The sequence below is a fragment of the Carcharodon carcharias genome, chromosome 26 (assembly GCF_017639515.1).
Source record: "Carcharodon carcharias isolate sCarCar2 chromosome 26, sCarCar2.pri, whole genome shotgun sequence".
Taxonomy (NCBI): domain Eukaryota; kingdom Metazoa; phylum Chordata; class Chondrichthyes; order Lamniformes; family Lamnidae; genus Carcharodon; species Carcharodon carcharias.
Window position 1 is genome coordinate 37,255,971 of NC_054492.1, and position 21,426 is coordinate 37,277,396.

The window sequence follows — 21,426 nt, forward strand, 5'->3', positions numbered from 1 at the left end:
GAGGACGTGATGAATAGGTTAGACAAAGGAGAGCCAATGGATGTTATCTACTTGGACTTCCAGAGGCCTTTGACAAGGTGCCGCACAGGAGGCTGCTCAGTAAGGTAAGAGCCCATGGTGTTAGAGGCAAGGTACTAGCATGGATAGAAGATTGGCTGTCTGGCAGGAGGCAGAGAGTGGGGATAAGGGGTCCTTCTCAGGATGGAAGGTGAGAAGGTGACTAATGGAGTTCCGCAGGGGTCAATGTTGAGACCACAACTTTTCACTTTATACATTACTAGATGAAGGAACTGAGGGCATCCTGGCTAAGTTTGCAGATGATACAAAGATATGTGGAGGGGCAGGTAATATTGAGGAGGCGGGGAGGCTGCAGAAGGATTTGGACAGGTTAGGAGAATGGGCAAAGAAATGGCAGATGGAATATAATGTGGGGAAGTGTGAGGTCATGAACTTTGGTAGGAAGAATAGAGGCATAGACTATTTTCTAAATGGGGAGAGAATTCAGAAGTCTGGAGTGCAAAGGGACTTGGGAGTCCTAGTCCAGGATCCTCTTAAGGTTAACTTGCAGGTTGAGTCAGTAGTTAGGAAGGCAAATGCAATGTTGGCATTTATTTCGAGAGGACTAGAACATAAAAGCAGGGATGTGCTGCTGAGGCTGGTCAGACCACATTTAGAATATTGTGAGCAATTTTGGGCCCCATATCTCAGGAAGGATGTTCTGGTCCTGGAGAGGGTCCAGAGGAGGTTCACGAGAACGATCCCAGGAATGAAAGGCTTAACATATGAGGAACATTTGAGGACTTTGGGTCTATACTCGATGGAGTTTAGAAGGATGAGGGGGGATCTGATTGAAACTTACAGAATACTGAAAGGCCTGGATAGAGTGGACATGGGGAAGATGTTTCCATTAGTAGGAGAGACTAGGACCCGAGGGCACAGCCTCAGAGTAAAGGAAAGACCTTTGAGAACAGAGATGAGGAGAAATTTCTTTAGCCAGAGAGTGGTGAATCTATGGAATTCATTGCCACAGAAGGCTGTGGAAGCCAGGTCATTGAGTGTATTTAAATCTGAGATAGATAGGTGCTTGATTGGTAAGGGGATCAAAGGTTACGGGGAGAAGGTAGGAGAATGGGGATTGAGAAACTTATCAGTCATAATTGAATGGCGGAGCAGACTTGATGGGCCGAATGGCCTAATTTCTGCTCCTATGTCTTATGGCCTTATGGTCACTCACAAACTGGGGAGTGGTAACACTGCTGGCCCACTATGGTTTTCCTTTAATATTTGTGAAGATCTGTAGAGCACCACTTCACAAACCGGGAGTGGCACATGTGACAGTCACACTGCATTCCTACCTATGGGCTTTAGCCGCACTAAACTCCAGCTCAATTATTTTGAGAGCAACAGCCCACCCTCTGCCCCAATCCCCAAAAGTCCCCAGGTGCTCACAGAAGCCAGTTTCAGAACTACTGTCCTAGAACAGGTTCATTTCTCTGAAGGCGAGTCTGATGTTTTCCAGGCATTTTTTTCTTCAATTGGTATTTGGGTTTTTCTGTTCTTTGCTCTCATAGGATCATAATGCCACAACAAAATAGGAGCAGGAGTAGGCCATTCAGAGCCTGCTCCGCCATTGAATAAGATCACGATTATGTGACTGTGGCCTTGGTGTCACTCTCTTGCCTGTCCCCTGGAACCCTTGACTCCCTTGTCAAACAAAAATCTAACTCAGCCTTGAAGATATTCAGAATCGAATTCCAAAGACTAAGGGTGCTCTAAGAGCCGAAATTCCTCCTCACCTCTGTCTTAAATGTTAAACCATTTATCTTTAAACTCTCCCAGGCCACTGGTAGGGGAATGAGAATATCCATTCATGATGGACTGTGTGAGGCAGACTTGATGGACCAGCTGGTCGCTTTTTGTTTAAATTAGGAGATTGCCATTGAGAAAGATCTCATCCACAAATGTTACAGCCATGGGAGCACAACCGTTTAGTTTTAATTAACAGGACAGGCCACATTCGCCTTACCACCCATGCATTCATTTGTGGAATTACTTACCCAAGCTGCTGTAAACCTCATTCTCGGAACTGCTCATTGTTGCCACACTTGACACAAACAATCTGAAAAGAAGGAAACAATCGGCTAACAACTCTGATGAAATTGGGAGATTCAACGTCGTGGTGATGTAGTCAAGTCACTGGGAACGTACTCGCACACAGCACGTAGATACCGCTGGCTGGAACATAATAGATGGAAACGTGCGAATTTACACGTGATAGGTTCTTTTGTAAGTCTGCATTTCAGATTACGTTTCAGACAGATCAACGCGTTTCATTAATGGAAAGTGTGTTTATAATTAAACTGATGATAACATAGGTTTAGCACAGACTAATCTCCAGAAAGATGATCCCTCTTGGACATGCAACCCCCACGTGATTGAAGCTCTAAACAGATTTGCCGAGGGTTACCAGTGAACAAGAGACCAACAAGAAAATACATCTCCAAGCTTAGATCTGATGTTCGTGATTAACAAGCACAACTCAACGCACTATAATTACCCCCCCAAACTGACCTTGACACACACAACCATTCGCAAAGCCCTTCTCATGTTAAGATTACAGATTTCACGTAGATTGGTGTCAATAATTATATTAATAACCTCTCTCATTGCCCTGGAGCAAGTTCCCATTTTGTTAGTATTTCAAATGCCAAATAAGAATAATCATCTAAATTGGTATTGCCGTGGTCCAGTAATGGGGAATTGGATTCTTGGGCTGCCGATCAGTGTTCACTTTTGTCGATCAACATGCGTGGGTTAATTGGGTTAGAAGCTCCTCCAGGAAATATCCAATTATCTGGTCGGAAAGTTCGGTTTTAGATGCGATGTTATGCCAAATTGCAATTAGAAAAAGTGATGCTGCAGTTACGGAATGGTTGAGTTTAGTCAGAAATAGAAACAAGTGCTGGATATGCAGAGTATCTGGAAGGAGTGGGAACAGAGAACAAAACTCTCATCCGCAGTTTTTTTGTTTTTAAAACTCTCTCGGGTGCGGACAGGCTCCGGCATTTTCTGTTTTTTATTTGCGATTTCCAACATTCGTATTTTCTGATTTCTTCAAAGTTAGGTGGCGACGATATACTGTTTTGAGGCCATTCGTCAGGAATGAATAGGCGAATAAATGTGATTTCAGAACAATCAATACAAGAATTAAGATTTTTTTTTGCGTCCGCATTAACGTGACTGGAAAAGCTGTCGAAATTTGTCACCTCAGGGGACAGCTAAACATTCCTTCGATAAAATGGGAAAGAGTTTGGCGCATGTATTGTGTATACATTATATTGTATATGTGTGGAAAAAATGTCTTCCGTAAGACATTTAAAACATACATAGTCACTAGTTTTAATTAAAAAGGGAAAAACATAATAATAACAGGAGCAATCAGAGCAGAAATATTCAGGCGTACATGTGTTATATTTGTCCACTGGAAACCATCCAACTCCAGTAATCACATCAAAAACACAAATAGAATATGCCGGTGTGCAAAATATATTAGAATTGTTAACTACTTTCTTTTATCTTAAGTTCCGCATATTCATAAACGTCCTGCAGCTTTCCCCCTTTCATCTTGATGCTCTATGTCACAAAAGGTTATTACATTCAAAACTGGGAAACGCTTGAGATATCAAAGATAGGTAAAGAACATTCCTAATTTCGATATTTCTAAAATAGTGTTTACTGTAGCTATCACGTTTCTTAAATAGCGTGAAGCGTGTAAGCGAACAATGTTCTACTGTGATTTTTATGCCATTACTGGTATTTAAAATTGCTTACTGTTGGGGACCAGGTTTGGGGGAGGATTGCTTCCTTCAAACTATCTTCACGGCGAGCTGTTGCTGCAGAAAATGCTCTGTGCAATGTGTGTGTGTGTGAGAGAGAGATGTCACCTGAATGGCTATCTGACGAAATCAGTGATTACTGATTAGAGCTTCTTAGGATGATGGGCATCCTAATCCGGCGTTATGTTAATACATCTACTATCCCCACAGCACCACACCAGCGTCCGACGCTTGTATTTATACATAATGCCTTGATGGTAGGAAAACAACCTAAGGCGCTTCACCGGGAGCATGAGAACACACACTGATACAGAAAAGGAAACGTTACCAGGGCTAACCAGAAGATTGGTCGAAGCTGTAGGTTTGGTTAGGTATTCCAGGAGGAGAGTGAGTTTGAGAGGTAGGGAGCTTTAGGGAAGGAATTCCAATGGTTCGGGGCACAATTGCCAATGGGGAGGGGAAGGATGCCTGCGTTAGAGGAAGACAAGAGTTCTCAGGGTTGGAGGAGGGTACAGAGAAAGGGAGGGGGTGAGGACATGGGGCCGGGGGATTTGAACACAAGGTTGAGAATTTTAAAATCGAAGAGTTGCTGGACCAGGAGCCAACGTAGGTCAGGAGTGATGGGTGAATGGGGCTTGTTGCAATGTAGAGTACAGACAGTAGAGTTTTGGTTGAACTCAAGTTGATGGAGAATGAAATATTGGAGGCCAGCCAGCTTTGGACTATTTAAGTGTGGAGATATTGGAAATGGAAGGAGGTCATAGTGGCAGATGGACTGAGGTATGGAGACTGATGATGTACAGAGGTGGATGAAAGGGGTCTTGGTGATGGAAGAGGATATGGAAAATTATATATATGTATAATTTCATCAATTTAGCCAAATCAATGCTGTTCATCTGAAAATACAGCAGCTTTTTAACAACCTTTACAAACCCAATCTCCTTTCACCCAGTGATGGAGATTCAGCCCCCTGAAATTCAGATAATCTAACTTTAAAATTAGAGAGAAGAGGCAACTGTCAAGATGTCCTTCTGGTTTAAGAGAAGTAAAGGTAAGGAAAAATAGATTTGCATTTATCTTATGATTTATCAGGTCTTTCTGGAAACTTCTCAAAGCACAGGTAAAAGACTTGGAACTCCCATCCCAACAGCACTCTGGGTGTTCTAACATCACATGGACAGTAGTTGGTTCAAGGAGGTGACTCGCCATCACCTACTCGGGGGCAATTACGCCCCTAAATGTTGGCCCCTACCAGCAATGCACACATTCCATGAATGAATTTTTAAAAATACAATGAATGACTTTGAAGTTGTGACAAGTAAGCGAGCACAGCAACCATTTTGCACACCAGATTCCACAACCAACAGTAAATTGATTGGTCAACTAATCTACTTTTGGTGCTGGTTTGGGAAATGGTGGCCAGAACTCTTCAGTGGTCTCTAAATAGTGTCATGGAATCTGTTACATCCCACTAAATCCCAGGCAGACTTGGCTTCGTATTTCATCCAAATCATTCCTTCAGTATTGCGTTAAATGTCAGTCTAGGTGAAGCACACAATTCCTGGAGTGGACTTTTGAGTCAGAACTAAGGGTAATTCCAATGGAACCAAGCTGATTAGGAGTGACAGCTGGAAGAAATCAGGGGGCTGGCTAAAAAAATGGAGTGAGTAACCATGTCTGAATGAATTGAGGGATGAAGAAATTTGAATCAGAGACAGAAATTGGAGAAATTCCCCTGGTGAATCAAAGTAGCATAAAGAATGGAGAAAAATAACAGAAAAAAATTACAGAATCACAAAAAAATCTAAAAGCTAAAAAGGAGAAATAAGCCTAAAAAGAATGAATCAGAGGTAACAAATTACATATATTATCCTATTATTTTTCTATTTGTTTGCTGATTCAAAAAGGACACTCCTTCAAAAAAAATATTTATGCATTTGGTGAAAACAGATCTCCATATAAATTCTGATCAATATGTGGGAGCAATGTTTTCTTGGTGACCGACCATGCAAATCAATCAGGGTTGCATTTTTGGAACAGAGGAGGCCGAGGGGCAATTTAATTGAGATGAACAAAATGATAAGGGGTCGAGATAGAGTGGATAGAAAGGATTAATTTTCCTTTGCAGAGAGATCAGTAACAGGTGGAGGGGAGGGGGGTGGGGTGTGGCAATACATTTAAAGTGATTGGCAAAGGTTAGAGGGGAGTTGAAGAGAATGTTTATCACCCAGGGATTGGCAAGGAACTGGAATTCACTGTCTGAAAACAGGATGGAGGCAGAAACCCTTATCACATTTGAAAGATATTTGCATATGTTCTTGAATTGCTGCAACCTACAGGCCAAGAGTTGGAAAATAGGATTAGGTCAGATGGCTCTTTTTTTTTGGCCAACATAGGCCAAATAGCCTCCTTCTGTGCTGTAAATTTTCAATGATGTTATTTTGAATTGAATCAAAATTCTGATTGTTTCAATCTAAAATATGGTATGTAATTTCTTCTTCTTAAATTCTCTACCTGAAGGCAGGTCCAACCCACGATGCTGCAATCTCCACCAAGGGTAGGTCCAGGAGACGGATCCCAAATCCACCCCAGCCAGAAAAAGGGCATCAAACCCTCTGCTGTTGGTACTAATATGATCCACAGGCCATCCAGACAACTGAGTTGCTGTGACAACATAGTTTAAATGCATGTTATGATCTGGAGCTATGCACAGGGATGGAAGAGGCTCCAATTTCTTTCCATCACATGGCTGACCAGCAATCTCTCCCACTCTTACTGCCTGCCACTGGCATGCATTGGAAGGATTTACAAGTTGGTCCTCAAATCTGTTTGGCCGCGTTATGAACGCATCTTCCTTGGCCATCAAGTCCTGGAGTGTAACTTGAACCTGGAGCTTCTGGTTCAGAGGTAGGGGCGCTACTCACTGCTCCATAAAACCTCCCCTGGTGTAACTTATCCAACTTTAAAGTGCAATTGCTCAAAGCTACTCTCTAATCTTATGTATCTAAGTATAACCACATCCTACCCTGATGCACCCACCACCCCACCTTTCCTGAAGTATTGTAGCATCTTCATACTTTATGTTGAAATATGTCTGCACTGGTTACTAAAAACAAAATAGATAATTTTCCAAACATTTGCATTCATTTCTAGGGTAAAATCTAGAAATATATTTTGTTTCATTATCGGAAAGATAGTGAAATATGTATAATTTTCCAGTTACTCCCTTGGAGTTACTGCCACCTGCTGGAGATTGACAAGTTTTGCTGCAGCTTACAGAAACCAAAACAGAATAGCTGCAGTATTTTACTGTGCTCCTGCATCAACATTTTCTTACCTGCAGAGCTACACCTGAATTTCCGTGATCTTGATAGCACCAAAAATTGATTGTTCTAAATCCAAATTTACCCTTTGAAAAATTCTCTCCCTTTGTAATCCTCCTTTGCCTCTCCAACATGTTGTCATATTCTGTCTCTCAATCAGCAACAACTTGCTTAAGCCTCTCCTCAAAGGCAGCTTCAACAACTTACAAAAATAAATTGACCATCATCCTCTACAAATGCAGTAGCATTGAATCATATAATTTACAGAAGACCATTCAAACCAATTACACCTAACATCACCATTTATGCTCTCAAAAGTTTTCCCAAATTTTAAACCCTCTATTTGAACTCTTCACCCTGTCTGAGTCAGAAAAGCCCCAATTTTGAGCCATTCGTCATATCTATAAGCTCTTGTTCCCAATATTCTAATCATACTTACTATACAGCTGCACCACCTGTACAGTAACCAGTATAGTGAGATCAATATTTTATATTCAACGTTCCATGCGAAAGTCAGAATTCCATACACTATCCTGCTGTCCCAAAATCTTCTGGCAACTCAATCTCATTTTCTCCAAAACCATGCTGTCCCTCAGCCTGCTTCACACTCTTAAAGCATCTTATCACCACCCTCCCCGAAGAATATCACTTTCTTGCCCATGATCTATCAACATATGACTCAGCGCTTGAACATGCAACAAGATCTCAATTTGCCTCTCCAAACTAAAAGTGATCTTTGTTCATTGGAGATGGCCAATGTGAATGCGCAGCTAGAAGAAAATGTAGATATTCTTGAGATGTTAAGAGCACATATGATGTGGAAAATATATTACAACCATGGGATTCTGCAAAGGACTCTCTAGACAGCTATAAGCATGGCTGCAAACTACTGATTTAATTATCTTCCTTTTTCTCCCTACGGTTATATTCTCTTTCAGGTCCCACACAGCACACAACATTCCTATTTGAAAGGCAATTTATTCCTAGGTTTTCAATCAATGTCACTCCTTAGTCAGTGACCAAAGGAATACAAGCGTGGCTGATCATGACAGTGCAGCTGCAGAGAGGTAACCAGAGTCCATCCTTGTTCACATTACAAAGGACAGGTTCAAAACATTGGTACTAACCACTTGCTTGTCCTTTAAACTATTGAATACACATGGCCTAGTGAGAACAAGAAAAACTACAGGGTGAGGGTGAATGAATGAATAAGCAAGCTAAGGAAAGTACTTGGGGGTTCTAAAGATTTAAATAATATAACTCATTGCACCCCTCAAACAGAATCTTTGTACATGATCAGTCTAATCGAAAACTATTAAAAGCATTGAATTAGCTCCTGCTCAATAATATTACCCATTTTACAGATCCAGAGGTGTTACTATTTGCTTTAGCTGTTAACAATAGACCTCAGTAAGTTAGGATATTTGCTTTGATTGAGATTGAAGTATATTTACAGCCCCAACTAGAGTTAACGGGAACAAGAGGGGATCAGATAAATTAGAAATTCTGGTTAGAAACGTTAGTCATCATTTGAAATATTGCTAATTTTAGCCCTTATTTCTGAAAACTTCCATCTGTCTATACTTCCTGCCTTCTTTGCTCTTCCTACATCCAGAATTAGAATTAAAACTTCCCGTGTAAAACTTGTCAGGCTGTAATTATAACTTATCCTTAGTGATAGAATGCGTGTATAAATTTTAGAGCAGACTAGTTACTGCAAGCTCTCTAACCCCATTTCATCTGAAGACTACATTTGGTTCTGACTCTTCATGTGCAATGTCACAGGAGATCCACTAGTAATATAGTGTATCAGATTCACTATAAATGTCATACTCTTACCTGGGCATCACTATTCTGTGACACACAGTCACACCTGCATGGTTCTACCACTACATGAAATATATATTCCAGAAATGACAGAACCCCATAATGTACTGAAGAAAATTTGCTTTGTCCTGTCTTTCTGCAGGCAAAGCAAACCAGTCCACTAGTCTTATGAATTTAGGATGGTATCAAAATGAGACAGAACTCTGAACAAGGTGAATCCATCTTTATTAAATATAAAAGAGATACTAATTGGCGATAAAATACTTCAGCCACAGAGAAAACTGTTCAACAGCATCAACTCTCATTCTGTTTGAGTGCAGTTGCCCATGTGGCAGTAGAGGGTGGGTGTGGAAAGACCCAGCCCTGGGGAATACTGCTTCCATCAGGATGATCTCCTGGCACAAGATATCGATCCCATTCTTGTCTAACAAGGAGAGAAAGAAAAGCATTAAATCTAATTACAATAGTTACCATATCCTGCACCATTATGTATTCATCACAAGTATAAATCAGTTCTGCCTGCTCGCACTAATCATATGGCAGGTTTCAAATAGCACCTGCAATATTATTTCACGAGTTTTTTGACGGGGGCTAAAAGATTCTGCTTAATCTCAAACAAGAAAAAAAAGGATACCTATTCAATAAAAGTAAAACCAACTATTTTGAGCATGGCGACCACAATGGTAGATTACTCAGTCATTCCATTAGAATGTAGAAAGGAGATGGCATGGCTCTCCACATGAAGAAACAGGTAACAAACATGGCAACTCTATCTTTTGGAAATTAACATAAGAGTCTAGTAAATATTACTGAGCATTGTAAATGTCCCATCTGAAAAATAACTAATTTTTAATGACAGATGATAAATGAACTGCTACAGAAAAACATCCTGGAAAGAGTAACAGGTGGAGGCTTGCCTGTCTCCAAGCACCAGCGTTAGATGGCTAATAATTTCCTTTTATAAACAGCTAGGGTCTGGGTGACTTCATTACTGCCAAATTAATAGTGCAAAACGATCGCGTTCCATGTGAAAATTATAGACCAACTTCTGTCATCACCTTCAACTCTGAGGTAATGTACTAGCAAAAATTAGTGCCCTCAGCTGAAGAGGATCATTTCCTTCCTCAATTCATCCCATTCTACAGGAGCTACTCTAGTTTATAAGATACATTTGGAAAAAGTGATAACATTAAAAATCTGAGTTGTGTGAAATATTCAAACAGTTTGGGTAAATGTTCCTTTTGTTCCTTGTTTTAGGGGTACCAATTACACATAATGATGCCAACATATACGAAGGCTTCAGATATGAACATATTTATTAATCCTTACCTGATTTGCACAAGCACATGTGAAGAATGCTCAGCTTGCAGATAATATTGGCGAAATGGCTGCAGTGGGTGGTCTGAAGGTAATTCTATTGAATGAAGTAAAAAATAAACAAATCATTTGGTGTTTCTTTTTTAGTATGCCATAGCAATGGTAATTTAATACGTTAATTTAGTTTGGTGTTCCATTGAGGTCCAACCCTTCAGAATCTTTAGTTATACTGTTTTAATCCAGTTGCACCCTGGAGTTCTTTTAAATAAGGTTTTTTTTTTAAAAGACGAGGAATAAATTTTACTTGAGACTGATGTAAGGCTATGTACACAACAAGGCTGGTCCTTATAAAGATCTTTAAAATGTGAAAAGGTCCTGTTAAAGTTTCACTTCATATAACAAAAGGAAATCTTAATTAAATGTAACTCAATAATAGCATAAAATGCTATTTCTGATCTCTTCAAAAAGTGGTGGATTCTTCAGCAACAGAGGTAATGGTGGAGTGTTAATCCCTGTTACTTTAGTTGGATATCTTTACGCATTGTATTTGGGCTATTGTAACAAAAGGGGAAAAATCTTTCAGTTTAACTATTTCTCCAGTCATGAAACGTTCTTCATCACAAGGGATATGGAGTACTAATGTCTCCCGTACGCAGAGACAGGAAGAATAAAATTGTTCTCGTGTGTGAGCCACAATTCTATTTGCAGTCCTGCAGTGACTGAGATTGGCTGCTAGTTAGCAAAACACAGCAAATAGCAATTGGCTGGATGAATAGAAAATAAGCAAATGGTAATAAGGTTATTTCATGGGCACTTCATGTTTTAATTAACTATTACCAGGAGCCTATATATTAAGATAACATATGGCAATGTAGACAATGCTAACTGAAAAGAACAAATTATTGAGATCCCCAAAAATCAGCATTGGTAATTTATCAGACATCTGATAATTGAAGTTGTAAAATATGATTGAGTGGGTTCCTGCACTTCTGCAATTTGATGGAACTCCAAATAACACTCAAGTGAAATGTTAACATAGAATGTATATTGTACCATATTAGTGACCACACTTCAAAAGTACTACACTGGCACCAAAGCACTTTGAAACATCCCGAGGTCACAGAAGGTGCTCTATAAATGCAAGTTTTTCTTCTGTTGATGGTCTGGATCTCATCTATAGCTACAATTGACAATCATCAGGAAACTTTCCAAGTTAGCCATTGGTTTGACTTGACTAACTTAAAGCAAAATACCGCGGATGCTGGGAATCAAATAAAAATAGAAAATGCAGAAAATACTCAGCCGGCCTGGCAGCATCTGTGCAGAGAAAAAGAGTGTTAATGTTTCAGGTGGATGATCTGTCATCAGAGTATTGTGAGAGGTCTTCAATCTGAAACATTAACGTTGTATAATTTTACATTAGTCTTCAGTTACTAGATCCTCAGTAAAACAAAGACCAATTATCTAACTTGCTCATTATAACAATACAGTTTGTTTTAAAAACTGAATTTATTTATATTAAAGAAGAGAAATAGAAAAGGGGAAACAAATACCTGGATCTCCAAACATCATGGATTCTATTTCACGTTGCTGTTTCTCTAGTTTTTCTCTCTCTTTCTTCAGTTTTTTCTCATTTTCCCTTTTTCTTTCTTCTTCTTGTTCTCCTTCTAGCATAACTCTCAGGGCTCGCTCTTCTGCATCATACAATTCACTGCGTTTTTTAATTAGTTTTCTCAGCCTCTCAATATGATGTTCAAAAGTTTCATCAGCTGAAGGAGGAGGTTGAACACCTGTACAAGCAACACAGCATTTGAATCGTCAGATTGATTTAATTATATAGTTACAGTTAAACTGGTACAAAACCTTAAGAAAACTGAAATAAAAGCAGAAAATGCTGGAAAAACTGAGCAAGTCTGACAACATTTGCGGAGAGAGAAACAGAGTTAACGTTTCAAGTCCGTATGACCCTTCTTCATACAGACTCGAAACATTAACCCTGTTTCTCTCTCCACAGATGCTGTCAGACCTGCTGGGTTTTTCCAGAATTTTCTGTTTTTATTTCAAACTTCCAGCATCCCAGGTAATTTGCTTTTATCTTAAAAAAACCGTGCTCATTAGCTTGAGCCTTTACTGCGCAAACCTTTGCAATTTTAAACATCCATTATAGTGCAATCTAGTATCACGAAATTATAGGATTCAGAATTTATCAAAGCTTATGGGTTTATTCCACCAAAGTTACAGAGTAGGGACTGGAAGTGTAAAACAACATTTCTACGAAGGCTGACAAAAAATGGTCCCTGTTTCAGTCTTGCACTAGGATAACACATCAGAACACATTTGTTACTCAATCAGGTCAAGGTTTCCATATGCTAGAATATTCAAAATTCACTGCATCTTTTATCCTCCACACAGGATTTGTGCAAGAACAAATCAGCATATTTTTCTATCCTTAGTCTATTTGTAGAGTTTGTGTTCATATTCATGTTGCATAAAATCAAATGAACTAAATGCCTCATCAAACACAAGTCATGACCTTTTTCAAATAGCTGTAAGGTTCTCAGCTTTGCAAATCAAATACTAGATGTAGATAAATATTTCCAATAATACATAATATTTAGTTTCAAAAGGGAAAAAAATGAAGTTTGTTTCCAAATACATTTTTTCTATAAATTTATAGAATATAAATTAATTTATTAATATTTTTAAAAAGACAAAACATTTATATATTTACAGTATGAGGTTTCATTTAATGAATAAGTAGTGGAAACACAATTTGTTAACTAGACAACTATCTGGTAGTCAAGATGTTAAAGGTTAGAGACTCCCAGCACAGGAGTCCACTACAGGTCCTTTGGCAAAATCAGGGTTAATGAGGCATGCTATTATGTGCAAAATACAAGCAAATAGCCTAACGGGGAAATTATTGTGCTTGCAGGATGAGTTTTTACGTGCTAAATCCCCTTTCCTCATTTCTGAACATTTGTGTGTTCTTACGTACATACTGCATTTTTAAGATGCACTGGAGTTAAAAGTTCGAATGGAAGTGTGTAACATTCTAAGGACACAGGCATAAACTTGCTGAGTTCTCTGGGGAAGTCACTTTGCCATTCCAGCACTTGAAAGCACCCCTGTGAAAATATCAGTACTTATTTTTTGTAAATATTTGGTACCATATTTGCAGAAAGCAACTGAAAGAATAGATAATTAGCAGTGATCTAGTTACTGCTGAGATCAACTTAACAAGGAATAATCTTACAGTATTTTGTGGCCTAATACATAATTTAACCAGGGTTCAGCAAAGCATTGTAAATTATGCATTGCAATCTTTTGTGTGAATCATAGTTCTAGGCAATAATGTTCTCTGGGAAACGATCTGCAGTATAGTAAAATGGAGTAGTTGAGGCAGAGACCATTGCATCTTTTAAGGGAAAAGTAAATAAACATTTGAAAGAGGAAAATAAGGGGCAATAAAGTAGGGTTAGTTCTAGATTCTTAGCAAAGAATCTACACAGGCAGGATAGGTTGAATAGCTTTCTATTGGCATTCTACACTGTGTAATGTGATATGAAGTGTTGAGCTCCTGACAGTCTATAGTGTAATGTAAAGTCATTGGCTGTCACACAAGACTGACATACATGAAGCAGCAATCTCAGGCCCTGTAGAAAATGGTTTGTTGAACTAAAGTTGAAAATACATGGCTGAATGTGGGCCACTTCCTTTTTACCAACACACCTTTTCTAGCTGCAGCTTCCTTCCTCAGTTTCCGCAGCTTCTCCAGTGCCCGCAGGATATCCACTAGTCGTTTTGCATCTGCCTGTTTCTTCCGCACCTCTGACAAGACACTGTCTGCTGCAGCTTTCAGTTCACGTTCCTACAAACCAAAAATATTGTTGCTCTGAACAGAATATCCAAAGTGGTGATGGTGTAAATCAAAATATTAAACAAGATGAAACAGAGAATGCCTATTCTTTCCACAAACTATCTACAGTACCATGACATCTCTTCCACTGATTAATCCAAGAAAGTCTATTGCAAATTCCACACCTCCATTGGTTCACTGAATTAACAGGTATGTTTTCTAACTTTTGCTTTTGAAAAAGTGAAATTTCTGCAAACACTTAATGGGCTTGTTAATTTCCCCCAGCAATTCCTTGATTACATGCTGCGCATATTCATTTACTACACCAACCATCCTTGTGGCTTCTATAAGCAAAATGTGTATGAGAATGAGAGTACTGGCTGTTATATGAATATATAAGTTTCTTAAAAGTCCTAAGGTGGGTTGTTGCAAAGTTGAAACTGTTACCTTATAATTCATCAATCCTTTGAATTTTAATTTTCCTCCAAAACCATGACAATACACTAGTATAACATAACACCCCAAATTCATTAGGTTTCTGATAAGTCCAAAGCCTGAATATCTCTTCCTATATTTAACAATTTGATAGAACAAGAAAACAAAGATTATGGCAAAAACATCTTCGGTAAATTACTGTGACTATGATGCAATAGAGCAACAGTTTTAATATATTTTTATGCTGTATAAAACACAATTCTGAAGAATTTCTACAGTGACCATTCATTCTTAGCAACATTGCATTTGACTACACATGGAAGCTATTTAACTTTAAAATAAATTCAAATCAACAAAACGGGACAAGTTATTGGATAACTTATAATAAATCCCTGCTGAGAGTATTCTGTACAACATGTATGCAAGGACTAAAGGCTCAAACACTGTGTATATAACTTTAGCAGTCTTCTGAAGAACTGTATTAAACTTGTCCAGGTCGTATTTCTATGCTTACAATTGAACAAATTATGTGTAATACAAGGTGCATCCATATTTAAGTAAGGATTAAGCAGCTGAACCAACTGTAAATTTATCACCCATTATTTTATCCACCCATTAAAGCTGCCTTTGTGGTACTGAACTACACAAGCCAGAAGAACTAGTTTCCATCTCTGTGCTGGGCAGCTGCTGGGGTGCAACAATTCCTCTTATTACATCTACATTAGAAATAGAAGAATATGCCCGGCTGGTCATTTCTCATTATTATCCAATGGCCTTTGCTGCAAATAGCGCATGCCAAACCTGGTTGAGAATTGGATTTGACAAGTCTGATAAGAAGTTGCCATCAAGGTTCATAGATTGAAAATGGCCATCAGGCAGTTGACTGCACCTGAGGAACTGCAGTATAGTGCAATTATAGTAACAAACTAGACCATTCCCAATATCTTCCTAATCATTAGTTCTGAATGAAGTAAACACTATGGCCAGTGTGATTTAATGCATTTACAGCACTAAGTAATTGGCACACTTCAAATCTATATTTGTATTTATGTCTATGTTTGCTATTGCCCAGACCTTACAATTGCTAAGCTGTGCAAATCACTGTGTCCCAATCACACATGCAATGCAGTAAAGATAAAATTAAATACCCTCTTTTTTTCTTCAACTTCTCGGACACACTTCATTCGCCATTCGTCAATTTTTGCTTCTTTTTCTGCTGCCCTTGCCTCTTCCTCTTGTTTTTCTAACCGCCACTCTTGCTTCTTCCGTTGAATGTTGCTTCTTTTCTTTTTTATTCTTTCCAGTTTCTTTTTCACAGCACTGAGGTAGTCGCTGTCGTTTAACGTCTTTAGTTTTTCCTGTAAAGCAGTCTTTATTTCAATTGCTTTTAGATAAGATTCAGTCCAGACTACTTCATTTTCCACATTATGCCTTAACTGCTGGCATAAGGCAGTCAGCTCAGTGACAAGTTTACAAGCACTAAGCACCGATTCCTTTACTTCACTAACTAACGGGAAAGATTTGGGCTTTTTAATCTCGGAAGGTTGCACCCTACGTTTTGACAAGAATCTTGTAAGCCATAACTCATCTTGCTCTTTTAGAGGTTCATTACATTTAAAATTATGAGAGAATTGGTCTGATGATGACTTCCTGGTCATCAAGTCATTTCTGTGCAATTGTTCCACACTGATGTCTTTTAGGTTTTGTGAGAAATTAGCAACACTGGGCCACGGTGTTCCCATCTTTTCATTGTTATACTGCATGCTGTGATCATTTTCCCAAGGTGGCATCTCCCCTGATGAATTTGGAAAGTTCTGATTATTCTGGATGCTGTGATTTATTAACTGAGAATTTTGAGGTCCATACCCAGCAGGTAAATTAGGAGTTTCACTACGAAGCAAGTTTTGGTCTTGGCAGGAACTGTTCTGAGGCTGGGAAGACATGCTGTGGATGTGAGGTGGTACATTGTTGGCAACTCCAGTTCTCTCAGAGAAGGGTGGATATTGCTCAGGATGTAAACGTTCCCGGAATGGATACTGTTGCTGAGAATCCGGGTGTTCGTGTTGATAGGGAGGTTGAGGACGATGATACGACTGTCCCTGCTGAGGATAGCATTCCTGAAATTGATCAGCTGACTGGTCCGGATGTGAAAATCCCTGTGGGAAACTAGCTTGGTCTCTGCATTCATATCCCTGCACTTGGGGCAGACGTTCCTTCTGCTCATGACCCTGAGGGAGGGGAGGGTAGCCCTGCAGGTGGGGAGTTTGACCTTGGTGGTGATGATTCCATGGGTGGGGAGGGTGCTCATGTCCTTGTGAGAGAGACATATGGTCCAGATGCTGATGGCCTTGTGGGTGAGGAGGGTGGTTTGGATGTTGCTGACTTTGGGGGTGGCCTCGATGTTGCTGATTCAATGGGTAAGGGGGGTGGTTTGCATGTTGCTGACTCTGCTCCTGTGGGCGAGGGGGGTGGTTTGGGTGTTGCTGACTCTGCTCCTGTGGGCGAGGGGGGTGGTTTGGGTGTTGCTGACTCTGCTCCTGTGGGTGAGGGGGGTGGTTTGGGTGCTGCTGACCCTGTGGGTGAGGGTGATGATCTCCGTGCTGCTGACCCTGTGGGTGAGGGGGGTGGTTTGGGTGCTGCTGACCCTGTGGGTGAGGGGGGTGGTTTGGGTGCTGCTGACCCTGTGGGTGAGGGGGGTGGTTTGGGTGTTGCTGACCCTGTGGGTGAGGGGGGTGGTTTGGGTGCTGCTGACCCTGTGGGTGAGGGGGGTGGTTTGGGTGCTGCTGACCCTGTGGGTGGTTTGGGTGTTGCTGACCCTGTGGGTGAGGGGGGTGGTCTCGGTGCTGCTGACCCTGTGGGTGAGGGGGATGGGCACGGCCCCAGGGCTGGGATGGACACTGCGGGTGCTTATGCTGTGGGTGGTGAGAGTAGTTCCGCTGGTGGTCCTGTGGGTGTTCTCGAGGCCCCTGATCCCACTGCTGCTGCTGCTGGCTGTGCTCTTCTAACGGCTCCACTCTGCCCATAGCCGGAGCAGGCCCTCCCGGGCCGGGCTGAAGGTAACTCTCGGTGAGGGGAGCAGGCGGCCCCCAGTCTCCGCCGGCCACAGCCCGGCCCTGGGCCAGGCCCCTCTCCGGCACAGGGAAGCCATGCTGCCGGGGGAGAGGGAACGCGGCACCAGGCTTCTCCTCACTCCTACTCCCAGGGTTATAAAAGGCGTCTCGGCCTTGGTTCGGCGGGGTGAAAGCCGCAGCCGGCGGAACGGGCGGCCCATGGCGCCGATCGGGAAGACCAGCATAAAATGGTGGCGGCCGCTCCATCTCAGCCCGAACCGCCAGCTCCCCCCCACCACCACGTCATCTGATTGACAGCCACGGATATCCAATCAGCGCGTAGAAAGGGCGGGGTTTATCAGGAGCCAACAGGAGTCGCGGTTGCGCGCCCCCTAGAGCCAGGCTGACCAACCCCTCCAGGAGAAGCCAAAGTCCTCGACTCACCTGTACCCTCAGGTAGAATCAAGAATTGGTCAGGACTCAATCCCATCACCTTCACTCCGACTCCTAGGTACGATAGGTTGGTTTTACCTTTCTTTACAGGATTGGAAAACTCCACAGGAAAAAGTACTTCCTGCAGGTTGCCATGACTATTACCTTCATTGAAGCAACTGCTCTTCAAATCCATCACATCACCAGTCACTTAATGATTAATATAATAAAAACTATACATGAAGTTAGTATTAGTCTTACAGTTGATTAAATTTGGTCTAATAACACGAAAGCCCAACACAATTAATTAATTTCTATGAAGCTATCTAGAATACAATTAATTCTACCAGCTGTGGGTGTACCTACAACACCACATGGACTGCAGCAGCTCAAGAAGGCTGCTCACCACCATCTTCTCAAGGACAATTAGGAATGGCAATAAATGCTGGCCTAGCCAGCGGTGCCCACAACCCATGAATGAATAAAAAAGCACTAAAATTATTTTTTTTAAATGTATTTCTAAAATGTACTAGAAAAGCTAAATGCAGTTAAACATAACAGTAATTGTATGATTTGGCTTCTTTAAAATTAGGGAGATTTTGGCAAGTAGATATTTGATGATTTAATATGTTTGTTATCCAAAATTTTAATTATAAGTTGCCACTAGGACATCCTGGAATACTAACAAGTATACAGGGTTGGAAAAAGAGCACACAGATGCAAGCAACTGAAAATATTTAAAGGTTTGAACATTGTTAAGGGACAAATTTGAATGCACTGAATCTTCCAGCTGATTGATTCAAATACCAGACCCTATAACTTCTAAAGCTATGTAGAGCTGAAAAGTAACATAGAAACTGGAAGAGGCCACCTAGCCTGTTCTGTCATTCAATGAGATTAAGTCTGATCTACAACTTAACTCCATAGCAGTTCCAATACAAATCACACCTGGATGAAGTTGAATCACTAAACAGCTCTCATAGTAGTCTAACATTTACAGGTATTGGAAAAAACAATATTTTTGTAGGTTTTTAGGGATATTGCATGAATAGGGTTCAACATCATGTGTGAGGAACAAATTTTACTGTCCTGTACTGTCATTATTGTCTGAATAAACAATGCAAAGGATACGATTGATGCCAATGTTCTTGTCAGATCTGAAAGTATTTATTGAGTGTTGCCGTAGAATGAATGTTAATGGTCTTTGAGTTTGTTGAACATGGAACTTCTTTTCTCTAAGATTTATTCCCAATATTTTACATTGCAGAAGAGACAAAACTCTGGCATTCTATTAGGTTAGGTTATAAACATTAGCTACATGAATTACTTAGATTAGTATTGAGAAGCATCATGCCGTCTTGCAAGTGTTTGAAGATTTTTTTTCTACTTAAAATCAAATTTTCTAGTTGGTCATATTTGACCAATTTATCCACTTGGTCAGTTATACTGTCCTCTGGGAGGTATGAATAAACCAACAGATTCGGCAGAAGGAGTTGGTAAAAGCTGGTCAAAAGCATCTCCTTTAACCTTGTCCATTTTACTGAAAGCCATGTGCATGGAGTACAAGACAGTTTGTTACTGGTCACAGCTCTTGTTGTCCTTTTCCTAAGAAGTAGGATTGATTCATGTTTCTCCAATTCCTAATCTCCATGGCTTGTGCATAAACTTGTAACATTACTTTTCCTTAGTTTAGAGGGTATGAAACTTTTACAGAAGTGTTACAATTTGGGTTTTCATTAAAGTAGTTGTACAATTATTCCCATGAACTGAGTTGTTTTCTACAATCTAGAAGTTGAGTCTTTTCAATAAATTGCTCTTTGAAGTGAGTAGCTATCCATGAATAATTAAAAGTACGCTACCTACAGGAATCAGCTCACTGGATTAAACGATTTTTGCATTATGCTATCCACCTCACTTTGGAATGGCAAAGATTAAACACAGGTTAGGTTTATCAGACCGAAACAACTAATATTTATGTACAATCAAATAGCAATATGAAGTATAATATTTCAAATACAGTCTCTATGATATATGGGATGGAAAAGGAAGAAACACATTTACAAAGTCTTGTTTTGATTTATTTTTAGTATCAACTTACTTCTTGTATCATACGTTTTATAACCCAACATAAGGATTAAAAGTGTTTTGACCATATATGGAATAAGAATCAGTGAACCAGAAGCTGAGTTGCTTATATCCTTTGATCAGGGATTTTCAAAGAAATATAGATTTGATAATGGTAGACAAAAATCCAGTTGCATAATGCAAGTGTACCACTTGACAGAATTCATCTAATCTGATCAAACCAGTTCACAAACTTGTCCATGGAAATACAAATTCCATTCATAATGTATTATCAATGAACTAAGTCACTTCCATTTTTTTAATTAGACACCATATCCTCTTTAATGAACTATATGAAACAAGGCAGTTAATGAATCCATGACAAGGATACCATATTGGTATTAAAATACTTTCACTTGGCTGAGACCTCCCAATTCTCTTGAGTGATGAGGCTTGAGGTTCCTGCATCCCAATGAAGTTAGGATAAAAGGACCATAGCAATGACAGCACATGGGGCAGACATTTGGCTCTTCAGGTCTTTGCTGGAGCTGAAACTTCAACTGGTGCTATCTCCGAGTCCCAACATAATCAGAGATAATAAACTAATTGTGGACACCCTGGCATTTCGTCTTTAACCATCCAACTCATTTTTAATCAACAACATAGGAGTTCAAACAAAACACTTAAGGCAGTATAATAAAAACAAAAGCAAAACACTGCGGATGCTGGAAATCCAAAACAAAGACAAAAATACCTGGAAAAACTCAGCAGGTCTGGCAGCATCTGCGGAGAGGAACACAGTTAAAATTTCGAGTCCGAATGACCCTTCAACAGAACTAAGTAAAAATAGAAGAGAGGTGAAATATAAGCAGTTTTGGCGGGGGAGGGGGGGGGTTGTTGCGGGTGGGGGGTTGTGTGTGGGGGGGGCGGTGGCACAAGAGGAGCTGGATAGAGGGCCAGTGATAGGTGGAGATAACCAAAAGATGTCACAGACAAAAGGACAAAGAGGTGTTGAAGGTGGTGATATTATCTAAAGGAATGTCCTAATTAAAGGAAGAAAGCAGGACGCGCAAGCTACAGATAGCCCTAGTGGGGGTGGGGGTGGGGTGGGGTGGGGGAAGGGATCGAAATAGGTTAAAAGGTAGAGATAAAACAATGGATGAAATACACTTAAAAATAATGGAAGTAGGTGGGAAAAGAAAAATCTATATAAATTATTGGAAAAAAACAAAAAGGAGGGGGAAATCAGAAAGGGGGTGGGGATGGAGGAGGGAGTTCATGAT

The 21,426-nt window shown here is 40.2% G+C and overlaps 2 protein-coding genes across 2 annotated transcripts in view; both read right to left on the minus strand.

Moving 5' to 3' along the window:
- LOC121269872 (ubiquitin-associated protein 1-like) overlaps positions 1–2,171 on the minus strand; it is a 34,101-nt gene extending 31,930 nt beyond the window's left edge. The window contains exon 1 of the mRNA XM_041174910.1: positions 2,058–2,171. Coding sequence (XP_041030844.1) covers positions 2,058–2,094 — 37 coding nt within the window. The 5' untranslated portion in view covers positions 2,095–2,171. The remainder of the gene's footprint in view (positions 1–2,057) is intronic.
- A 7,023-nt stretch (positions 2,172–9,194) lies between these two features.
- On the minus strand, positions 9,195–17,224 carry pdcd7 (programmed cell death 7). Its single transcript, XM_041174687.1, has 5 exons — positions 15,746–17,224; positions 14,036–14,174; positions 11,857–12,093; positions 10,316–10,400; positions 9,195–9,410 (listed from the first exon to the last, which is right to left on the minus strand). The coding sequence occupies exons 1-5, from the start codon at positions 16,922–16,924 to the stop codon at positions 9,281–9,283; spliced, it is 1,770 nt and encodes a 589-aa protein (XP_041030621.1). The 5' UTR covers positions 16,925–17,224; the 3' UTR covers positions 9,195–9,280.
- Positions 17,225–21,426: the final 4,202 nt, after the last annotated feature.